The sequence below is a fragment of the Diadema setosum genome, chromosome 1, assembly GCF_964275005.1.
Source record: "Diadema setosum chromosome 1, eeDiaSeto1, whole genome shotgun sequence".
NCBI lineage: Eukaryota > Metazoa > Echinodermata > Echinoidea > Diadematoida > Diadematidae > Diadema > Diadema setosum.
The window spans coordinates 48,995,901-49,015,220 of NC_092685.1; the positions used below are offsets into that span (position 1 = coordinate 48,995,901).

A 19,320-nucleotide genomic window follows, 5' to 3' on the forward strand; every position below is an offset into this window, starting at 1 on the left:
GTTTTCACAAGTAGCGGTTTCCATACTCTTTGTGGGTCTTCTTTCGCCAAATAAAAGTAATTCATTTCAAAGACAACAGACACATACGAAGTTGACGCAAACATCAGCATACAAACTTTTTAACGATACATTTCCGAGGTTCCCTGTTTGTAATCTATTTTAAATGGGGTCCTCTATTACACATTTAGATTGAAGAATCTACAATGTAATTCATTTTCTATGTGAATGAACACATTTGATTTCACTTTTGGATTAGCAAACTTGTATTGTTTCGATGTAACATAAACTTTCGAATAAACAAGCTGTAACAGATCACATTGGTCCTCGACGCGCACTGTATAGTGCTAGCAATGGAAATTTAAAACAACCTCATATAAAGATTTCTCATTATCTTTTTTTTTTTTCAGATAATAACCTTTAAATACACGCGGAAGCTTTACACCAAAATACGTGCGCATTCAGAATTTAAAGAAGTTGCCTTGCACTGTCAGACTTGCACACTCATACATTTTCGCTAAAATTCAATGATAAGCGACTTCGGTTTAAGCGTAGGGCCTATACACAACCGACATCTATTGCACCTGCACACACATACAAAATAGTAGATCATCACATACCAGCCTCATCCCTAGCATATTTGATTTTTTCCTATACGTCATATGGTAGTGTAAATGTTTCAGTAACGGAAGAGTAATCAATCTATAAGATGAGCCCCATCCAAGTCTTCAGCTGTGCACACGATAGTCTCCTGTATTGTGTTTTTCCGCGTTGAAGTCACTTTTATACTTTGCAATATCACGTCTTTCCCATTTGTGATGCAATAAAATTAATACGGAATTGACAATCCTCTACTGATTTGTGTCCTCTATAGTACAAAGTATACATTGAAACACTTTATATCTCTTCGTTCCACTTGCTGACAGACCTCCACCAAGCAGCTATGATTATGATATCGCCATTTCGTAGGCAGTATTTTCAACACAAACACAGAGGTAGAGGGACATCTGCACAGTACATTAATTTTTATGGAAAATCTGATCATCCATTTTTTAGTTATTGAGAGATTAAGCCTATTTCATGTTCGTTATGACCCAAATGACCTTTGACCTTTGAACTCATAACGCCCAAATTAAATTGTTTATGTCTTCATTATGAACAGTCTGTAAGTTTGATGAAAATCCGATCATCCGTATATTATTTATTGGATCTACGTCCTTTTGCGACCCCTATGAACTTTGACCTTTGACCTCACGATCAAAAATGTAATCGTTTCTTTCCTACGTCATTATGAACACACCCTACGAATTTTGAGAAAATTCATTTATCAGTTATCGAGTTATGTTCTAGGGCCTACACAAACAGACAGAAAGGCAAACAGACATACGGACCCGAAAACATAATTATCCTCCCCCTGCCGAAGGTTTTACCTATACCGGCGGAGGTAATAAAAGCAGATGAAATGTAATCAAATCAATCATAAAACACAGTTGTACACTGATGGACACTCATACACGCACTGATCCATTTTGTCGATTTGGATTTGGACAGCCGAGAAGTATACTCCAGCAATTTGCTTTCATCCCCCCCCCCCCCCCCCCACCATTGCAAAATTCTAGACTTTAAAGAATATCCCTTTGGTTTTCCTATGTTCTTTTTTATTTCTGGTTGAGCTGCTTCTACTTTGAAATATATCTATTCATCAAAACATTAACTACACTATCCTTATCATTACATCTTCATGGTAAAGGACTTCTTTGAATTCTACACGATTGTGTACCCTCATAAAACGGCACAGTTTAACTTTTACATATTTTACAAACCTTTGAGATAAATAGGGCACAACGTGATGAAAACAGCAAGATATTCCAGCAGTCTGCAAAGACCAAAATCGCATCGACATCCCCACATCGCTGACATGATGATCATTACCTGTTGAAATCTATACTCCTGTATGGTAACTCTGATGTCACAGTTACCTTGCAATTGTGTTGCTGAACACTAAATCTGATCAGGCACTTCCTTGTTTACGTAGGAGTGCCACAGGCCACTAGAAACAACGAAGACGATTGTAGGCTCGCGGTAACACCATAAGTAGTTATGCATGGTTCTACCACGAATCTTATTGGAAAGTTTTCACAAGTGCAAGTTTCCATGGGCTTAATGTGGGTCTTCCTTCGTCACACAATAGTCTTTTCAAGGACTACAGACACACTGCGTTAATATCGCATGTCTCTCTTCCTCACATCACCATCACGATCGAAATGCTAGTTGAGTACCATGCATGGCCGTGAAGAGGCCACAGTAGGAGCTCGATTATCCGGCCATGTCGGGACTGGCGGGCCTCTGGATAGTCGATTTGGCCGGACAAGAGATAAATGCTCAAATAAAGCACTTTCTAGATTTGCAAGGGGTATACACATATTGTGATTATCTGCATGGCATTGCCATGTTTCATACTTTGTATGATACGGAAATGAAACGAAATATAAAGTAAAACATCCTTCTTTGTCTCTTCATGTATTGTTTGTTTGATTGATATTGACTGACAATGAGATTGATACTGTAACTCGTTGAATACTGCTGCTGCTGCATTGCACTCTAACAATTGCTGTGCGCTCAGTGCCAGTGACAAGAGCGGCACCAGTCTTTGACGTCATCTCACGAACTGACTTAAAAGTTACAGTCCGCTGTGATGACTGGAATATTTTCCGTCCTGTGTTCGCACGATAATGGTTGAATGTGTGTTTGTTTTAAGTGAGATTGGGCACTGAAAAATACATGAAAACATTTTAAAAATGTCAGCCAGTCGACGTCCCGATAACAGAGAATCCAGATATAATCGATGGCCGGATAATCGAGGTCCTACTGTAAATGGACCATCCGGCGCCGGGCAGGATTAATCATGACAAGAACAGAGATGTGTGAGCGATAATCTTGGCATGAATGAAGCCGCCAAAGCTAATTGTAATTATCAAAACAAAATTTGATTATTGTATTGCTGTTGTCGAATTGTTTTTGCAAAAGGTTTGTACAGCAAGAACAATGACAATTTTGTTACAAACAATGAATAAGCATAGGCCTAATGCTATAGCTCAGCAGAACAGAAAGAATCGTTTATATAACTAGTGTGTTTTCTTTTAGTTTGCTCTTCCCATGCACAGATACATCAATGGGCCCACGTTAACAGTCTCAAGTTTCAAGGCTGCGCCGAACCCAGGAAATACAACCAGGCTTCTGAACCGAGACAGGTTATTTCAAAATAATATTTAAAATATGCATCTTTTTCCATGTTTTAGTGCGTCTCTATAGGAAATTGCTAAAATGAAAAAGAATGGATGAGAAACACTTGGAAATTTTGTGAAAATGTAAAAGTAGAGGGAAAAATAGAAAAATGTAAAGGAGATAGAGAGGCTGAACATGATAGTGGCTGAAGAAAAAAAAATCGCCAATGGTGTGTGATGGAGTCAGGGTAGTATAAAAAGTGAAGGAAAAAAAGAAAAGTAACTTAATTTGACAGAAAGAATGCATTATTAAAAGCATAACTGAACAGCTGAGCAGGGGTCTTTGATAAAAAGATGTAGGCCCTACACACAAAATATTATTGAAAAATCATAAATTGTCAAATGGGGATGAAAGTATGAATGAGAGACGATGAACTGAAACAAGATGTATTATATGTTACAAGATATGTTATCATTTGACGTTTGTATTACCTAAGTATTTTTTTTTCTGGAAATGAAAATAAAACATAAAATGAATGAATGAATGAACTGAAAGAAAGTGAAATCTTCTCTAGATAGGCATACAGAAACGCTCATTCTTTCAGTGCTATCTCTTACTTAAAAAAAAAAAAATATGAATATGAATCATAGTTCTCAACACGTACCCATCTCTTCCTCTATCCCATTTTCTCCCATAACGCACTCAACAATTTAAATCACAATCATGATAGTGTATATCAGAATTCATTGAAAAATATAATTCCAAATAATCACTTACAATCAACACTCATTCGAATGATTATACTAGGGTTCTCTGGATATGTGTCTTAATGTTATTCCCTCCCTTTACCATGTTTACAAGGCTTTACACCTCAGTAGGGCCTACATGTATTCCTTTATGTCACTTAATAAATAACATGCCACAAAAATATTTTTACTTGTTCTCTTCTATTCATTTTTTTTTTTTGCCCCATACAACAATATGTTTTACTAATGAAAGCAATGATCACTGCGTATATCGTGCAAGCAAACTGACAGGTTACAAAGATGTATAGATTATACGTATGCATAACAGATTGTTGGCAATAAAAGTATTAGCTGGCAATTCCATAAATTTAGATCTTTAAAAACACTGATTCTTTGTGATAAGATAACAATAGGTTAAAAATATCCATTACATGTAGGCCTGTTATTATAACTTTTGCTACACGTTCGTCGTGCTTCTCGTCATGTTATAAAAAGAGTTCCGTTGGTCACCATTGCCATGTACATTAATGAAACAAAATTTGTTCTATTGTCTTATGTTCAAGAATGAAAAAGAGTTTAAAAACGTAATGATAAATATGTTTAAAAGCCCTGAGAATTCCACTGTCACTACACAAATTCACGGCATTGCGTGGCTTCCCGAATAAGCGTTTGCCCCCTTTTCATTCCCATAGTCCTTTGCGCGAACAGCGCCACTTGTTAGCAGTACATCTAGTTACAGTCCATATGCATGTATGCATGCTGAAAATTTGTGACCACCATGTGCAACACTGCACGCATGCAGTACACTGACCTCTACTTACACGTAAACTGGGCCCCGTTGCAAGAAAGTTGCAATCAATTGCAAATAATTGCTAATTTTGAAACAACCATTCTGATTGGCTCAGGGTTTTCCCTATTAAGAAGACATGCATGCAACAATGATTTTGATTGGCCAGTGACAATCAGTTGCAAGTTGCGTTTAAACGCAAAGTTTCTAGCAACGGGGCCCAGGTGTAGTACGCCATGGAGCCCAACGGCCACGACGGCGACCATTTCAGGAAGCAAACCGTTGTAGCGCATACATGTAATTAGGGAGGTGTCTTTCTTCCACCTCCCTGATGTAATACGTGACCCTATGAGGAGTGAATTCTGCCTCCCTTTCATGTTTGTGCCTCCGCCACGAAGTGGTGCCGGAGGCATTATGTTTTCGGGTTATCCGTCAGTCCGTCCATCCGTCCGTCCGACCAGGTGTAAATGCTAATATTTTAATCATTTAGACAGTCTAATCATATTAGAAGTTTTCAATACAAAAATCTGATTGTATTTTTTTATTTTTTATTTTTTTTTTTTGGGGGGGGGGGACATGCTGTACATTGTGGCATGTGTTATGTCGGAATAACTTCTGGATCTTACAGTGTTCGAGGCTGAATCCAATATGGTGCGTTACAGCACTGATCTCTTGTAGGCACCTAGCTGGGTAGACATCAGATCACCAAAATTTATACGTAAATCACTTTCAGTGAATTTGAATATGTGTCATATACAATTAAACTGTGTATTGACATCAGCAAATTAATCATCAAAGTAATATGATGTGATTGCATTTTCAGTGATGCCTATGTATAAGTACTTTTTCCTCGTCTATTCTACCTTTTCGGCACGAAGAAATCGCAGTTTTCTACCTTAAACTAGGTTGTAGTGACTGTATCCGTTCAACTATACAACTTGTATGATTATTTGTGAGTTATCTCAAACATACATGGAGAAATCTGGGCGTACTAATGGTGCCATATTGCATGGTCAGGCATTCCTAGATACAGCAAGATTGTCGCTATTGACAAGTGTCGCGATGGCCACTCCCTGTTGTTTTAGGCTAACTTTCCTTCATCACATCATCTGATGTCTCGAATTAAATTAGCGAGATATTTCTGTTCGTGTGAGGGCTTGCAAAAATCTAGAGGGGTATTAATAATAGATCGCGATCGTTATATCACTATTTTGTACATTTGAACGCGACTTTTGCGTGAAAGCTGTGTGTTTACCAGTTACAGGTGTAATTGTATACCACATATATAATACAATATAAGGTATATAAGATATATATACTCCCACAGTATTCAAGCATATATAAGGTCAAATTTAGTACGTATTATCTATAGGTGCAGATATGCAACACACCATTGTGTTAGTATTACAAAAAGCGTTGCCATGGTAACCAGACATATTTGTATCAAACTGAAGCATCTAAGTTATTAAGGTCAATTTTCATGTGTATGAAGATCTATAGGTGTATCTGTGCAAAACGCCCTTTGTGTTTGTACCCGACAAACCCTGGTTCAGTTCTTTTTCGTAAGAGTCTGAGCTGCTGAAGCAGGGGTATTAATCACCTTCAATGATAGTTTAAGTCCTTCGAAATAATTCATTTTTTTTTTAATGTTTTATCAGTTGTGTGAATCCTTCGTTCCACATTGTTTAGACATATTTTAGATCTGTTGGGGGAACCAAGCAATGTGGCCGAGACAAATACCAGTGACCATAGCAACATATCTACACTGTAGTTTTATCTATTTTCATTGTATTTTGTTTCTGAAATGCATTATCATGCTATAAGTTACAGTACTATAATTTTGAATTATTTGAAGTAATGTTGTGATCAGTCATTCATTTGACGTATCAATTTTGCTATTTTTTGTATTTTTTTTTAATTCATGACAATACATCGACCACACTTTTTTTTTTCTGTGTGAAACTGGCATTTTTCTTGGTATTTTTTTATGGGGGGCACTTCGAAAATGAAAGAGTATCACATCATACCTTGGCTTATGTTTATGTGCCATATTAAATTGTATTTGTTTTTATGAGCTTGTATGTTATCTGAATTATGTGATATCATTTTTTTTTATATTTATATATAATACTGTATACATATTTTTTTTTTTTTTTTGGTAAAATCATTTGTAATTTAGACTCGGGCTGCAATGAATGATTTGAGGAAATAAGGATACCCTTAATAATGATAATTATAATCATAATGATAATAATGATAACAATAATGATGATAATAATATTAATAATATATGTATAAAATGTTTCATACATTTAGTATTATGATTCATATTACCTTCTGATACAGCTACACAGTTTTATGCCTGAAACCCAATTACCTTTTACAGTGACCCCGCAAAGTTGATTTGGCACTATTTGGGAAGGTAAATGTTGACTTACTTTGCTCAAGAGCAAAATTAAATTATCAATTACTGATGGAACAATAATTATACAGGGTTGTTGGTTTTTTTTTTTCCAGAGGTTGGTCAGTTATTGCTGCATCGATATAACTCCTGTAGTGTATACCAGCCAATATATACCAGAGCCGGCGCAACCGGTGGGGGGGGGGGGGGGGGGAGCGTTGGAGGGAAGTGGCAGCAAAGCAGTTACTGTGAAGACTCTTTGTTTTTGTTTTTTGTTTTTGTTTTTTTTTTGTTTGGCTTGTCAGCCGATTTTGGTAGAGAGGTGGCAGCAAAAGGTCCCCCTCCACTCCATCCTGCATTTCCAAAAAAAAAAAAAAAAAAAGTCTGCCCCTCACTTTAAAAAACGAAGCGCCAGCCCTGTAGGAGTCTATACAGATAAAATTAGATAGGTCCATACTCCATGATCCGTCTTCATCCCCAACGCATTCATTTCTCGAGAAACTGACTTTCCTCATTAAATCAAAATATGACTTCATGATTTCCCCTCAAACTACACTATACAGTTGCATGTCAGAGCTACTGTGGTGAGGAAATGTGGTATCCATATGTATCACAACGCTTTTAATAGTGTTTCACACTTACTTGTGAATATTATTATTTTCTGCTTGTGTGATGATATGCTGATATAGGCCTACACTGTTGCACTAACTCTTCTTAATCATTAGTGTTATATGTGTTAAAGCACAGTGCTGAAAAACATACTAAAAGCACCCCATATGAACGAAATCTGATAGTTACATTATGGTTGAACAGTTGTAAATCTTCGAGATAACTTTAACTGGCGAGTCAATAATCCTTCACTAAATATCACTAAATACTTCATTCTCATGTCTTGAATTAAAAAAGAATATATAAAAAAATATATATATAAATAATTGATTATAACTCCAGGATGTGGATTTACGCTGGAGTAGTGTTGCAAGTCAAAATGTCAAAGACAATCCCAAGACTATGCTGTTTCGGGTGATGTTCTTTATTCTGAACATTTTGTGGCATTATTCCGAGTTTTCATTATTCCGAAGGTTCGTAATTTTGAAAATTAGACATGAATATAAGGTAATTCGTTATTACGAAGGTTCGTCAATCTGAAAATGAAATAAGTTCGTTATTCCAAAAATGACATAGTTTGTTATACCGAAGATTTGTTCATTAAAAAAAAAATGAAATGCGGGTCATTTTGAAGGTTTCTTAATCGGGATAACGAAATAAAGTTCGTAATTTTAAAAGTTCTGTAATATTCCCCTTTTCTTTAATTTCTGGATTAACGAATCTCTTAATGATCAATGTGTGTATTTACACGTACTTTTACCGTCTGTCACTACTCCATTTTTATTTTTTTCCTTCCCCATTTTCAACTCAATGAACCCTCAGAATAACGAACCTTATGTCAAATCACAAATCAAGAAACTTTGGATTAACGAACCTGCGGAATAACGCACTGGATGTTTGGATTAATGAACCCTATTTCATTTTGGACTCTTTCTAAACATAGTATACAAAATTTGTGTGTTACGGAATAACGAACCATATTTCGTATTTAGATTAACAAACCTGCAGAATGATGAACATCACCCAGATCATTATCATACAAGTCATCAATAGCAGGCCCTATATGCTCATTGGTTTTGTCCTCTTCAGTTCTGATTGGGCAAGAATATTATACAGTTTGATTGCAGTATGCATTTTCTCTGAATAGATACAATGTACATAATTAATGGGGACATTTTGTATAATTAGAAGAGCCATTAAAGGCAAAATTTACCATTGTAGATGAAACAAAAACCCAGCTTTAATGCTTCACAATAGTTCCTAAATGTGAGTTAGGGACTGACGCAAAAATGTTAATCAGTATAATGAATGTTAAGTAAATATACAAAATGTGAACAATAGGTACAATAAAATTGTCTTTAGATAAACCGTCTATACATTCTGGTTTATTGGGAAAAATAGAGATTATATTTCAGGCTTATATTTCAGGCTTTATAAGGTTGTATTGTTCTGTGATACAACTGACCTACACATATGCATCAACTTAATGTGATAACGCGAACATTTTTAAATCACTGTTCCCTATGGTAAACAGTACCTTTAACATTTGATCATATCATATTTAAAAGTGCAAAAAGTCCCACGCTATGTTGTTGGCTGAATCTAAATTTTGAATGTAGTAAAACCTGGTAAACATAATGGTATAGCAGATTCATGAAAATGCAGAGAAAAGGTAAGAAAATTATGTTTTCTTGACATGCACTTATAAAGAATTGTTTTATACTTCATTGCACAAACCTGGCAGTGAAAGACTTTTAGGAAGCACAAGCCATGATATGATAGAAAAAATGATATTTGGAGGAGATTTTTATAAAATCAAGTACTATTGAAATTATATGAGTCTTGATCCTGTTTAAAACTAATTTAAAGCAAAGAAGACCCTCTTTTCCTCGGCAACATGAAAACCAGGAGCAAAAACATGTTGATCATATTTTTTTTCCATTCTTCGTGTTAAAAAGGTTTATTAAAAAAAAAGAAAACCAATGACCTGCATATGGCACTCGGTGCGATTATAAACACTACGAATGGTAACATATCATATTATGCACAAACTGTTGGATCAGCAGCTAGCAGCTTCCTAAAGTGGAGCTGTGCGTTTCTACATACAGAGATTATTTAAGCGTGCTTAAAGAGGCATTCCAGACAATTTTAACAATTTCAAATCATGTAGTACATAAATCAACAGCTCGATGTATAAATGTGTGGAATTTATTGTGGTCCTTGAGCAGAGAAACCAGTACTCTGAAAAATATTACACAAATTACACTGAACAGAATACATATATGATGGCATACGAGTCTCGCGTAATATGTACGATTATTTCAGAAATGTAGAAGTGTAATTCCATTTCAATACCATTTGCTTAACAAGTTCACCTGTGTCGAATCTATGCATGCCTTCATCTTTGGTTCTGCTTCCTTGAGACCCAGCTCGCGCATTCCTATGGTGAGGCTGTCATGATGTCATCCTTGTTTAATGCATTTTGTTATAAATTTTGAAAGCATTCTTATTCCTCATTCCAGTGACTATAAATTTTGAAACTCTGTACTTCTTATAACTAATTTATAGTTGTTCGAACGTAAAAGTCTGAAAATCATCCGGAAGTCTCCTTTAAATATAATGTTTTAAATCATAGTCATCATGTGAGACTAACATCAGTGGCAAATAACGCTATGCCAACATAGACTGACTATGTAATAGCATTGACCTGCACAATTAATTCACTCCTTGTAATACTTTATTTGCCATTGCATAAGTATAGTGAATCTACAGTACATACATATCACAGAAAATATTTTGGACAGAGGTGATCGAATAGCCACAGTACATGAGCAAATCACAAGCTGAACATTGCCAAAATTAAGTTTAAGAACATGCTCTTAGATTACCTTACTGGAAAATTGATCGCAGTATTCTACATGTACATCTACACACATTTGGGAGAAAGCTGACTTGTATACCTGGTACACAAAATTTCTTCTGACCACTTCAAACCATCCATCATAAAATCTAGTGGAGACTTAATTGGTCCCAGGGAACTATCTACATATATGACATAAGAACTGTAAAACAAACTAGTGATAACATAAAGTCATTGTTTCTCGTGACTTGTGTAAAATGATGACTGTTGTTCACCGATGTACATGCTATTAAGATCACTAATGCTTGTCCACCCAATATAGCTGTGTCTTGAATATGGATTTTTATATATGCATGTTGACATAGTGAACTGCTACATAATCATGTCATCTAAAGCAAGTGTAAGCATTGTATTATGTCTGGTCTCTCCTGTCTACTTCACACAATAGAATTGCATCAATATTACACCTTCTTATCTACCTCACAAACTGAAAATGCATCAATATTAATTTTTGTCTACCTCACAAATTGAGTAATCATCTACATTTAATCTTTATTCATTTGTGCAATTGTGTTAATTCTGATAACTTCAAGACATGTATAAGTGATTTTAGTTGGGGATACAAGATTCAGTGAAGTCCTGTTGGTTCTTGTGCAGTCCACAGTAGTTCGTGACTTCAAACGAGGATCCACATGATATATAAACACTCTTAACTGCTATTGCTTCATTCAGTGTGTGTTCCAGCTTGATATCCACTTTTATCCCTTACAAAGAAACCTGGAAACAATTAGGATATAATATGAATCTATCCACAATCAGCATCATTTCTAAAATCATCCACTATCCACCTTTCTTAGATCACTAGGGCCGATGTAATCCTGATTGTATCAATATTTCACAGAAAAATGAATTTGTGAGTACATTCACGCATATAGTACACAAGCACTACTTTTACAATGCAAGAGCTGAGGACCAAGTAAGGGATGACTGCACATGAACACAAACAAAGCTCTAGCGAAGGTATCTAGACTACATGTACATCATCAGATTACTCTTGTACATTTAGGTAATATTCGATAAGCATTGTAATATCGATACATGACTAATTGTATTCATCTTACACATAAGTTCTCCAGCAAGTGGTGATCATTTCCCTCAGTCTCTCACAAAATTCTAATCCCATAAGTTGTCAGTATTCCCATTTAAGGCCAGGAAAGCTAAACTTTTCCCTTTACTAACTTCAAATTAAGCACTTTGTCTTGCAACCAATAAATGTCCACAAATAGTCACTATTATAGTACCATAAAACCTTACTGAGTTATTAAGACATTGTTTTGCCATGGCACTTTTAATACAACAGAATCCTGTGACTTGGCTTCACAAACCTCACAAACCCACAATAGACAGACAGGTAGAATAGATACTTTGAGTCAGTTATGGATAGAATGTGCCTAATGGTCATGGCCAGCTTCAGGAAAATCTGGCAATCTCTTCATAATGGCTGCTCTTGAGGTCTAAATAAGCAATAGTCCATAGGCAAAGTAACGAGGAAGACAGACAGCAATAGAGCCTTGACTTAACAACTCAGAAATTCGTTTGTTGTTTTTTTTTTTCAATGAGATTGAGTTCTCCCTCACTATTTTTATCTAATTTTTGATGAGTTGTACAGTACATGTACATTATAAAGTTGAGAATCAAGGAGGTTTCCGTGGGCATCAGCTATAATCATTCAAGTATGTTCTATTGAGAACACCAAAATCCTTAGCAAGCAATGATTGCTAGCTTTGAGTTGGTGGGCATCAGTCTGCCGCTAACAAGTATCGGGGTGGAAGATTGGTTGTAACCAAGAAAAGTTCACTTCCTCTTCGTTGTCAAAGCTGTAAGCTGAATTTGAAGGGTGCTGCCATAACACTTCATATTCAACAATGTTCAATAAAACAAGCACTTACACACAACACATACATGACACATACACACTTAAACTGAGCAGAATCACAATTTACTGATCCCTATCTACAAATAAAGAATTACTAAATTTGAATATTTCTACATGATTCTCATAACAATTTGATTATGCATGATAATTCTATACTATCTTTTTAAAGAAAACTTACTTTTAAGGAAATGGTGCAATGTTAGGATAATAATACATTAATATTCAACTTGTACTGTGACTTGTTATTTTTGGGCGGTGAGTTGGCTCAGTCGGTAGCGCGTCGGCCTCACGATCACGCCGCCCGGGTTCGAAGCCGAGTCTGGACTGAGCAATGTTGTGTGAAAGCATACCGTCCCCTCTAGCAAGAGGCAAAACACTCTGTCCCTCGGATAGGACATTAAATGGAGATCCCGGGTATGAGAGAGTAACAACTCATGCACGTAAAAGATCCCGCTTCATTCATTCATCGCAAAGAGTAGGGTGTATAACCCGGTGAACTGGTCCCACCTCAAATCCAACTGGACCCCATGAAAGACCAGCTTTGCGTAGCTGAATATGGGCTATCCAGCCATCTTCTCGTGAGCAGATGGAAAATGAACAAACAAAGTAAGTTTCCTCACTCCCCTTCCAACTCTCGTAGTAAAAAGTATGCATATCCACGTACACATTCTCCTGCTGACTCCCCATATAGATATTTGCTCATGACATCGTAGCACAGTTTGTACTGGTCCTGCAGATAACACAATATTGAGAAAAAAAATTAAAACTAAATCATTCCATATACATAAATGTTAGGCACAAAACTCCTACACTGGTACCTACATGTAATATCAGGGTGAGTGCGAGTTGTTTGTGTCTGAGGGATATGGGATATTATCAAGAATATCGGATATGCTTGAATTGTTTTGAAGTTTAACTGCGTACAATTTCATCTTTGCAACTCCTGCAATCTCTTCAATTATTTCTTGGCAGCAATGTTTTCTAAGACAGAAAGAATTGGATTGACAATGCTCTATGATGTCAAAAAAAAACAGAGTTGCAAATATAATTTCAAATCATGTACATCATACTGGAATTACGAGCCTAAAATTTATGTCAGAGGGAGACCTCTCAAACCATCACAGTTTTTCAACGCTACAAGACTTGCCACATCACATACGACAAATTGTATAGAGAATGTCATATTCGCATCTTATAGGCCTACATGCATCCTTGATGAGACACTTACAAGTGATTCCACCATGTTTGGTCTGTTGGCACGCAGATTCTTCACTGCATGGAAGATGTCTACCGTGTTCTTTCTCTCGAACTTGTCAATCACAGACCACAGAGCACAGAACACTCCACTCCAACCTGTTCCATTTCTGTGGAGGATGAAAGGTCATAACTTTATAAAACCACAACCATATTTCAATTCATGTAAAATGTGAGCGATGATGTGTGATCAATTATATAGGTTTATATTATTTTTTTTTTCAATTAAGTAAGTGTGATGGTCATTATCTTTCATAGTTATGTTTGCTCATATCAGACAGACCATTGTGCCGAAAGTGAAGTGAATTTCATGATCGAATCCAGACGGATAATGTGAGGGTAGGAAGTGTCTATTTGCACTTTACACATCTATTTATGAAACCAACATAATACTACTCAGCCACTAGACTTAAAATCACGCAATCACACCAAAATTTAGCCACATTGCTCAAAAGACCTGTGTATGCAGTAAAAAAAAAGGGGGGGAGGGGGATAGCATGAAAAGGGGTCTTATCTACTTATATGACATGATATTAGAGAGTTCTAATAATTTTCTGCTTTGCAGAATCTTCCAGCATTTGTTTGAAACTAGCATAACTTAATACATGGGTACCAACAGCCGGGTCTGCTGTATTCATTGCATCATTAAAAAAAATGTTTTAAAGATGACTTCAACAACATCTATACAGCTTTGTAAGACAGAGGGTAATTCCAAACAATCCATTTTACCTATGTAGAGTATTTGGTTTGTAGTATTTGTGCTCTGAGAAGGATAATATTCAATAAAAGGTCAGGTCTTTAATGAATATTTTTTTCTTTGATTATACATTAAATATTGTTACTTAGATATTAGGCAGAAATATGGCCTTTTGATAACAAAAAAAGAAAGAAAAAAGAGTTTGTTGCTGGTTAAACACAGAAGCTATCCATATTAGTAAAGAGTTTTCTATTGGAACCATCAATGCTGTACCTAGTCAGAAGACTAGGGGTAATACTCACATGCAGTGGACGATGACTGGACCTGAGTTGTGGGCAATCTTGACTGCCTTTTGTGCTGCCCTCACAAGGTGGATGAGTGACATTCGAGATCTCAGGTATGTGCTCGCAGCACTCCATCCAAGCAGTCTGAATTGGGTCACAGTCACACTCTGGTTGTGACAACAAAATGGCCAACAGAGGAATCCTTATCATCTGCATAATGTTAAACTTCAACATTGTTACTAGCATCCCCATCTTAGCAATCTAAGCTGATGTTGCTGTAACTGGTTTTCATATCTTATTAATCAAGACTATCTAATTTCCGTTCATTGTGTATTACAGTACTCTTAGAAGATGATAAGACTTGCCTTGTGCAAAAATTACTTAGTAGTTCATACCTAGAGTACCGGTAGTTTGGATTTCATATGTTGGTATGATGGCTGTATCATGTTAACATCTGTCAATTACCTTGTAATGATTTTATCCAAAAATGCAGTAATCGAGCAATAATAAAGCCACTGTGGTTTTTAATTCAGTCTCTTGGTTCATCCGTACGTTTTTCCATCCACTCACACACTAGATAGAGCATTAATGGGCTTGAAGCTTTGTCTCTTTGATATGATACAAAATTCTAATTATACACGAAAATCCCATGCCATTCTAAGCTTTTCCTCAGTGCATTAACTGGAAATAATGGAAACACACACACACACACACACACACACATAGACACAGACATCCCCCCCCCCCCAAGAGTATAGAGCTGCTATGTATAAGAAAAGAGAAAGCACGACAACCCTGAAATCTAGTTTTGCTTTCAAATTTTATACAAACCTCTCTCTTGCTTGAGACAGTGAAGGTATCGCGGGTAAAGTGCGGTTCACTCGAAGATCCTACTCGTGTAATTTTTAGAGATCCCATCTGAATGGTGCCTGAACTGGGCCAGTACTGAGGACATGTCTGAAATGGTGGAGGAGTAAAATGAAGTGATAGTAATTAAACATGGGCTATGTTAACATAATGCCTCGGGGAACATGGTGAATCCTTTATAATAACTATAACAATTCAGATTATCTGTAAAACCTAGCGTTCACAAGGGCATGATTGAAAGGCAGAAAAAATTTTAGTACACCCATATTCATTTGGCAACCTCTGCACATGTTCTTGAAAGATTCCGTTCACTGTCTTTTTCCATTTCATTCCTAAATACTTCTGGGTTTTTCTTCACGTTCGGGAGAGAGCTAAATTTTCTCATTGAAATTTTCAATGTGACAAAAATTCTGACATGGAAGTGATCGAATATCCCGACACTTTCAACGCTCAATCATCTGCATTGTCGTGAGGACATTGTCGGAATATAATTATATGCTTCACCTTTCAGAGGAAAGGGGGTTGGGTGAGGCAAGGTCGGGCAAGATCCCATAACTTTAGGGATGCTTCTTGCTGAGTGAAGTGAAAATCCATCAAGGGGTTTTCAAGAGAAGCTGACAATTTAAAGAGTTTACACATGAAGCACAGCTCATGATACATACCAGACACGACATCGGATGATCAATAATTGCAATAGCTTACTTGAGTCTTTTGCCTAAAGTGAGCTAAAAAGTCATAAGGTATATTAAGAAATTACTCAGAACGTATAAAGTTGAAAGTTAGTACAAAAAAAAGGAATATCGTACAGGTCCCTATCTTGTCAACAATTGTTTACAAGACAAGATGTACCACATGGGGTGTTGTTGCCCGGTTGTATATGCTGGTTCTTTGGAGTTGCCACTTACCCAATCAGACGGGTCAAGCTCATTAAGCATGACGATGACAGGACACTTCCAGTCAAAAACAAGCCGCCATATGTCCACTACTGTATTGGGCAAGGGAGCCTGGGTAACTACAAAGGCATTCTCTTCTGTGAAGGTCTGCAAAGAAAAAAAAAATCAACAATTATTGAAGCAGAGTGATGGCTGCAGTGGTAAAATAAAAAATAGAAAAATGATAACAGTGTAACCTATTGCACCAGGTAGTGCCGACAGAAGTAGTAGTAACAGAAGTGACAATAAGTAGTAGTAAAAGCAGTCTGCTTCTTGTTTCTGTCTGCTCTGTTGAAGCATTCAAGAAGTGGAAATCTTCCAGTAAACCTGCTTAATCATATGGATACAAAATCCACTGCAATGTTTGTTTTTTTTTTGGTTTTTTTTTTTATGGGGGTTACCATTTTTTTGAAATCTGAATTTGAGTTTTCAAAGCAGTAAATTATGTATAAGTCATGTATAGTTTCTCTAAACCCATTTCTGTCATATCTATTTGATTTTGTCTGTTTTCAACATGTCATGGGAAACTATGGCCTTGAATGAACTCCTAGAAAAGGTGAGGTAATCATCAATACTCACATTCATTAGCGATGCATTGATGTAATCGGTGGAATCTTCAAGTCCCTCTGAGATAAGACATGGTCTCTTTCTCTCCACTTGAGGTACAAAGAATAAATCACGGTGATATGTATTATAATAATGCACAAATGAGCAGAGTACAAGGTACTCCCCCCCCCCCCCCCACTCAAGTAGGGCAGGTGCAAGGGGGAGGCTCAGACCCCCCCCCCCCCTTTCCTCCACTTTTTTTTTTCACAATACATAGGGTCTAACCACTTTGGGCTCCACTTACTTTTTTTTTCCCCTGGAAGTGGCACCAGAAATTGTGGTTAAGCCTGTTTGCCGATTAACCCCCAGAAGTTGTACCATCAATAAAATTGCCGCCAAAGGCCTATGTTTGTCTGTTTGTCTTTTTGTTTGTTTGTTTGTCAACTGATGAAACCAAAAAGTGGCAGGAGAAAAGTGTGGGTAAGACTTTTTTTTTTTTGCTTGTCAGCTGATGAAACTGTTAGTGGCACAGGAAATATAAACTTCCCTCCCCCATTTAAAAAAAAAAAAAATGCAGCACCAGCCCTGTTCTTACCGCTATCATATTGACATCATCTCTTGAACATCATCTCTCCAAAAAGGAATTTATTTTCTCCGAATACTGAAAAAAAAAAGAAATATAAGTGGAGAAATGATTAAAATTATTTTCTTATTAAGTGCAAGTTCCATCAGTTGGATGCAGTGACTCACAGGGCAAGATGTCTGGGAATCTGTTCTTGTTCTTGTTCTGAGGCATCTTTCCTCCTCTGAAGGCGTTCCTTGGAGGAACCGGTGCCAGTGAGTCGAGCAACTGTAAGAGATAAATTATTCTCTCAAGTTAAAAGAGCATTCTCGAAATTGTCCTCGGAAGAAAAGCAATGGGTGATTCTATAATAACCTCAGCATTTATGAGTGCAGTGATAAGTGATCACTGTGACAATAGATGCCTTTTGTCATGTCAGCCTATCTCTGCATATGTTTATGCAACATTCCACCACAACATATTTGCATTGAGGTAGATCTTGCAGGAATGTTCTCTCATTTCCCTGTTTCATCATTTTTTCCCCAAGGTAAAAGAGAATGTATACATTTTCAAAATTTTATTCAGCCAGTCATGAACAAAAGTCTAGCTGTGTGTGGTGGCATTGGTTTTGCTCAATTTTTCTTACCTCATATTCAAGCTGAATGTTGATTTTCTTTGTCTTTGGGTCCACTCTGTTCAGAGTAGATAGCTTCTTCTTGAACTGTGCCACAGGAGTGTGGGTCTGGCCCAGGAAGTAGACTTCAAGAAGAGCATTGTAGATGAACAGATACTGATCCTGAAAGAGGAGGAGGATTTAGATTCTGATTAACTGTCTTTGCAAGAGTGTTTTTAAAACATGACCAGAGAATATTAAGAAAGGCTTGAAAGCTGCACAAGTATTTTTCAATGTCAGGGTTAAATAGGAGAAGTCAAAATGAATCGCATGTTCTTGCCTGTGTGTCTACCATCTTGATACGGTTTTCCCTCATCTTGTTGACAAAGCCAAAGATGTCCACCTTTCCAGTCTCTCGCATCATAAACAGCATGTTATAGAGGGTGAGGAAGGTACCTGTTCTTCCTATTCCAGCGCTGCAGGAAAGACACAGAGAAGTAACATAAAAAAAGCTAATGATGTCATATTCAGCCACTGGTATATGCAGCAAATGACAAGTGTGTAGGCCATCACAGCAAACTATCAGTTTTCCAAACCAAGCAAAAGAAAACAGAATTTTCAAGAATATGAAATGGAGCATGTACAAGAACTATGCAATAATTATGTCAATACCATAGAATATGAGGCACTTGTGAATTGTAGGACAACACTACAAAGTTTTAAAGATCTCAAACTGAATAGATTGAGTGTTTAGAAGATTAATCCATTACAAACCCCTATTACATGTATCCATTACAAACGCCTTTAAGTCTACAGCAGTATTTGATTTTTTTTTAATGTAAAAATACAGTTATTGGATGCATTATGAAATAAAGAATGAAAACAAAAACCCTCTTGTAATTCATCGCTAAGGAAATATTCTTACCAGATTCTTTTCTTCGTTTTTTTTTTTGCATGAGCAAAACAAAAGAAATACACTTTCTGTGAAATAATGTATTTCTGCC

The 19,320-nt window shown here is 36.6% G+C and overlaps 1 protein-coding gene across 1 annotated transcript in view; it reads right to left on the minus strand.

The window, feature by feature from the left end:
• Positions 1–13,177: 13,177 nt before the first annotated feature.
• Positions 13,178–19,320, minus strand: part of LOC140244301 (receptor-type tyrosine-protein phosphatase mu-like) — a 47,323-nt gene continuing 41,180 nt past the window's right edge. Inside the window, exons 23-31 of the mRNA XM_072323977.1 lie at positions 18,657–18,792; positions 18,350–18,499; positions 17,892–17,991; positions 17,175–17,251; positions 16,569–16,703; positions 15,628–15,753; positions 14,815–14,963; positions 13,790–13,925; positions 13,178–13,291 (exon numbers count right to left, since the gene is read on the minus strand). Of these exons, the coding sequence (XP_072180078.1) occupies positions 13,178–13,291; positions 13,790–13,925; positions 14,815–14,963; positions 15,628–15,753; positions 16,569–16,703; positions 17,175–17,251; positions 17,892–17,991; positions 18,350–18,499; positions 18,657–18,792 (1,123 nt within the window). The remainder of the gene's footprint in view (positions 13,292–13,789; positions 13,926–14,814; positions 14,964–15,627; positions 15,754–16,568; positions 16,704–17,174; positions 17,252–17,891; positions 17,992–18,349; positions 18,500–18,656; positions 18,793–19,320) is intronic.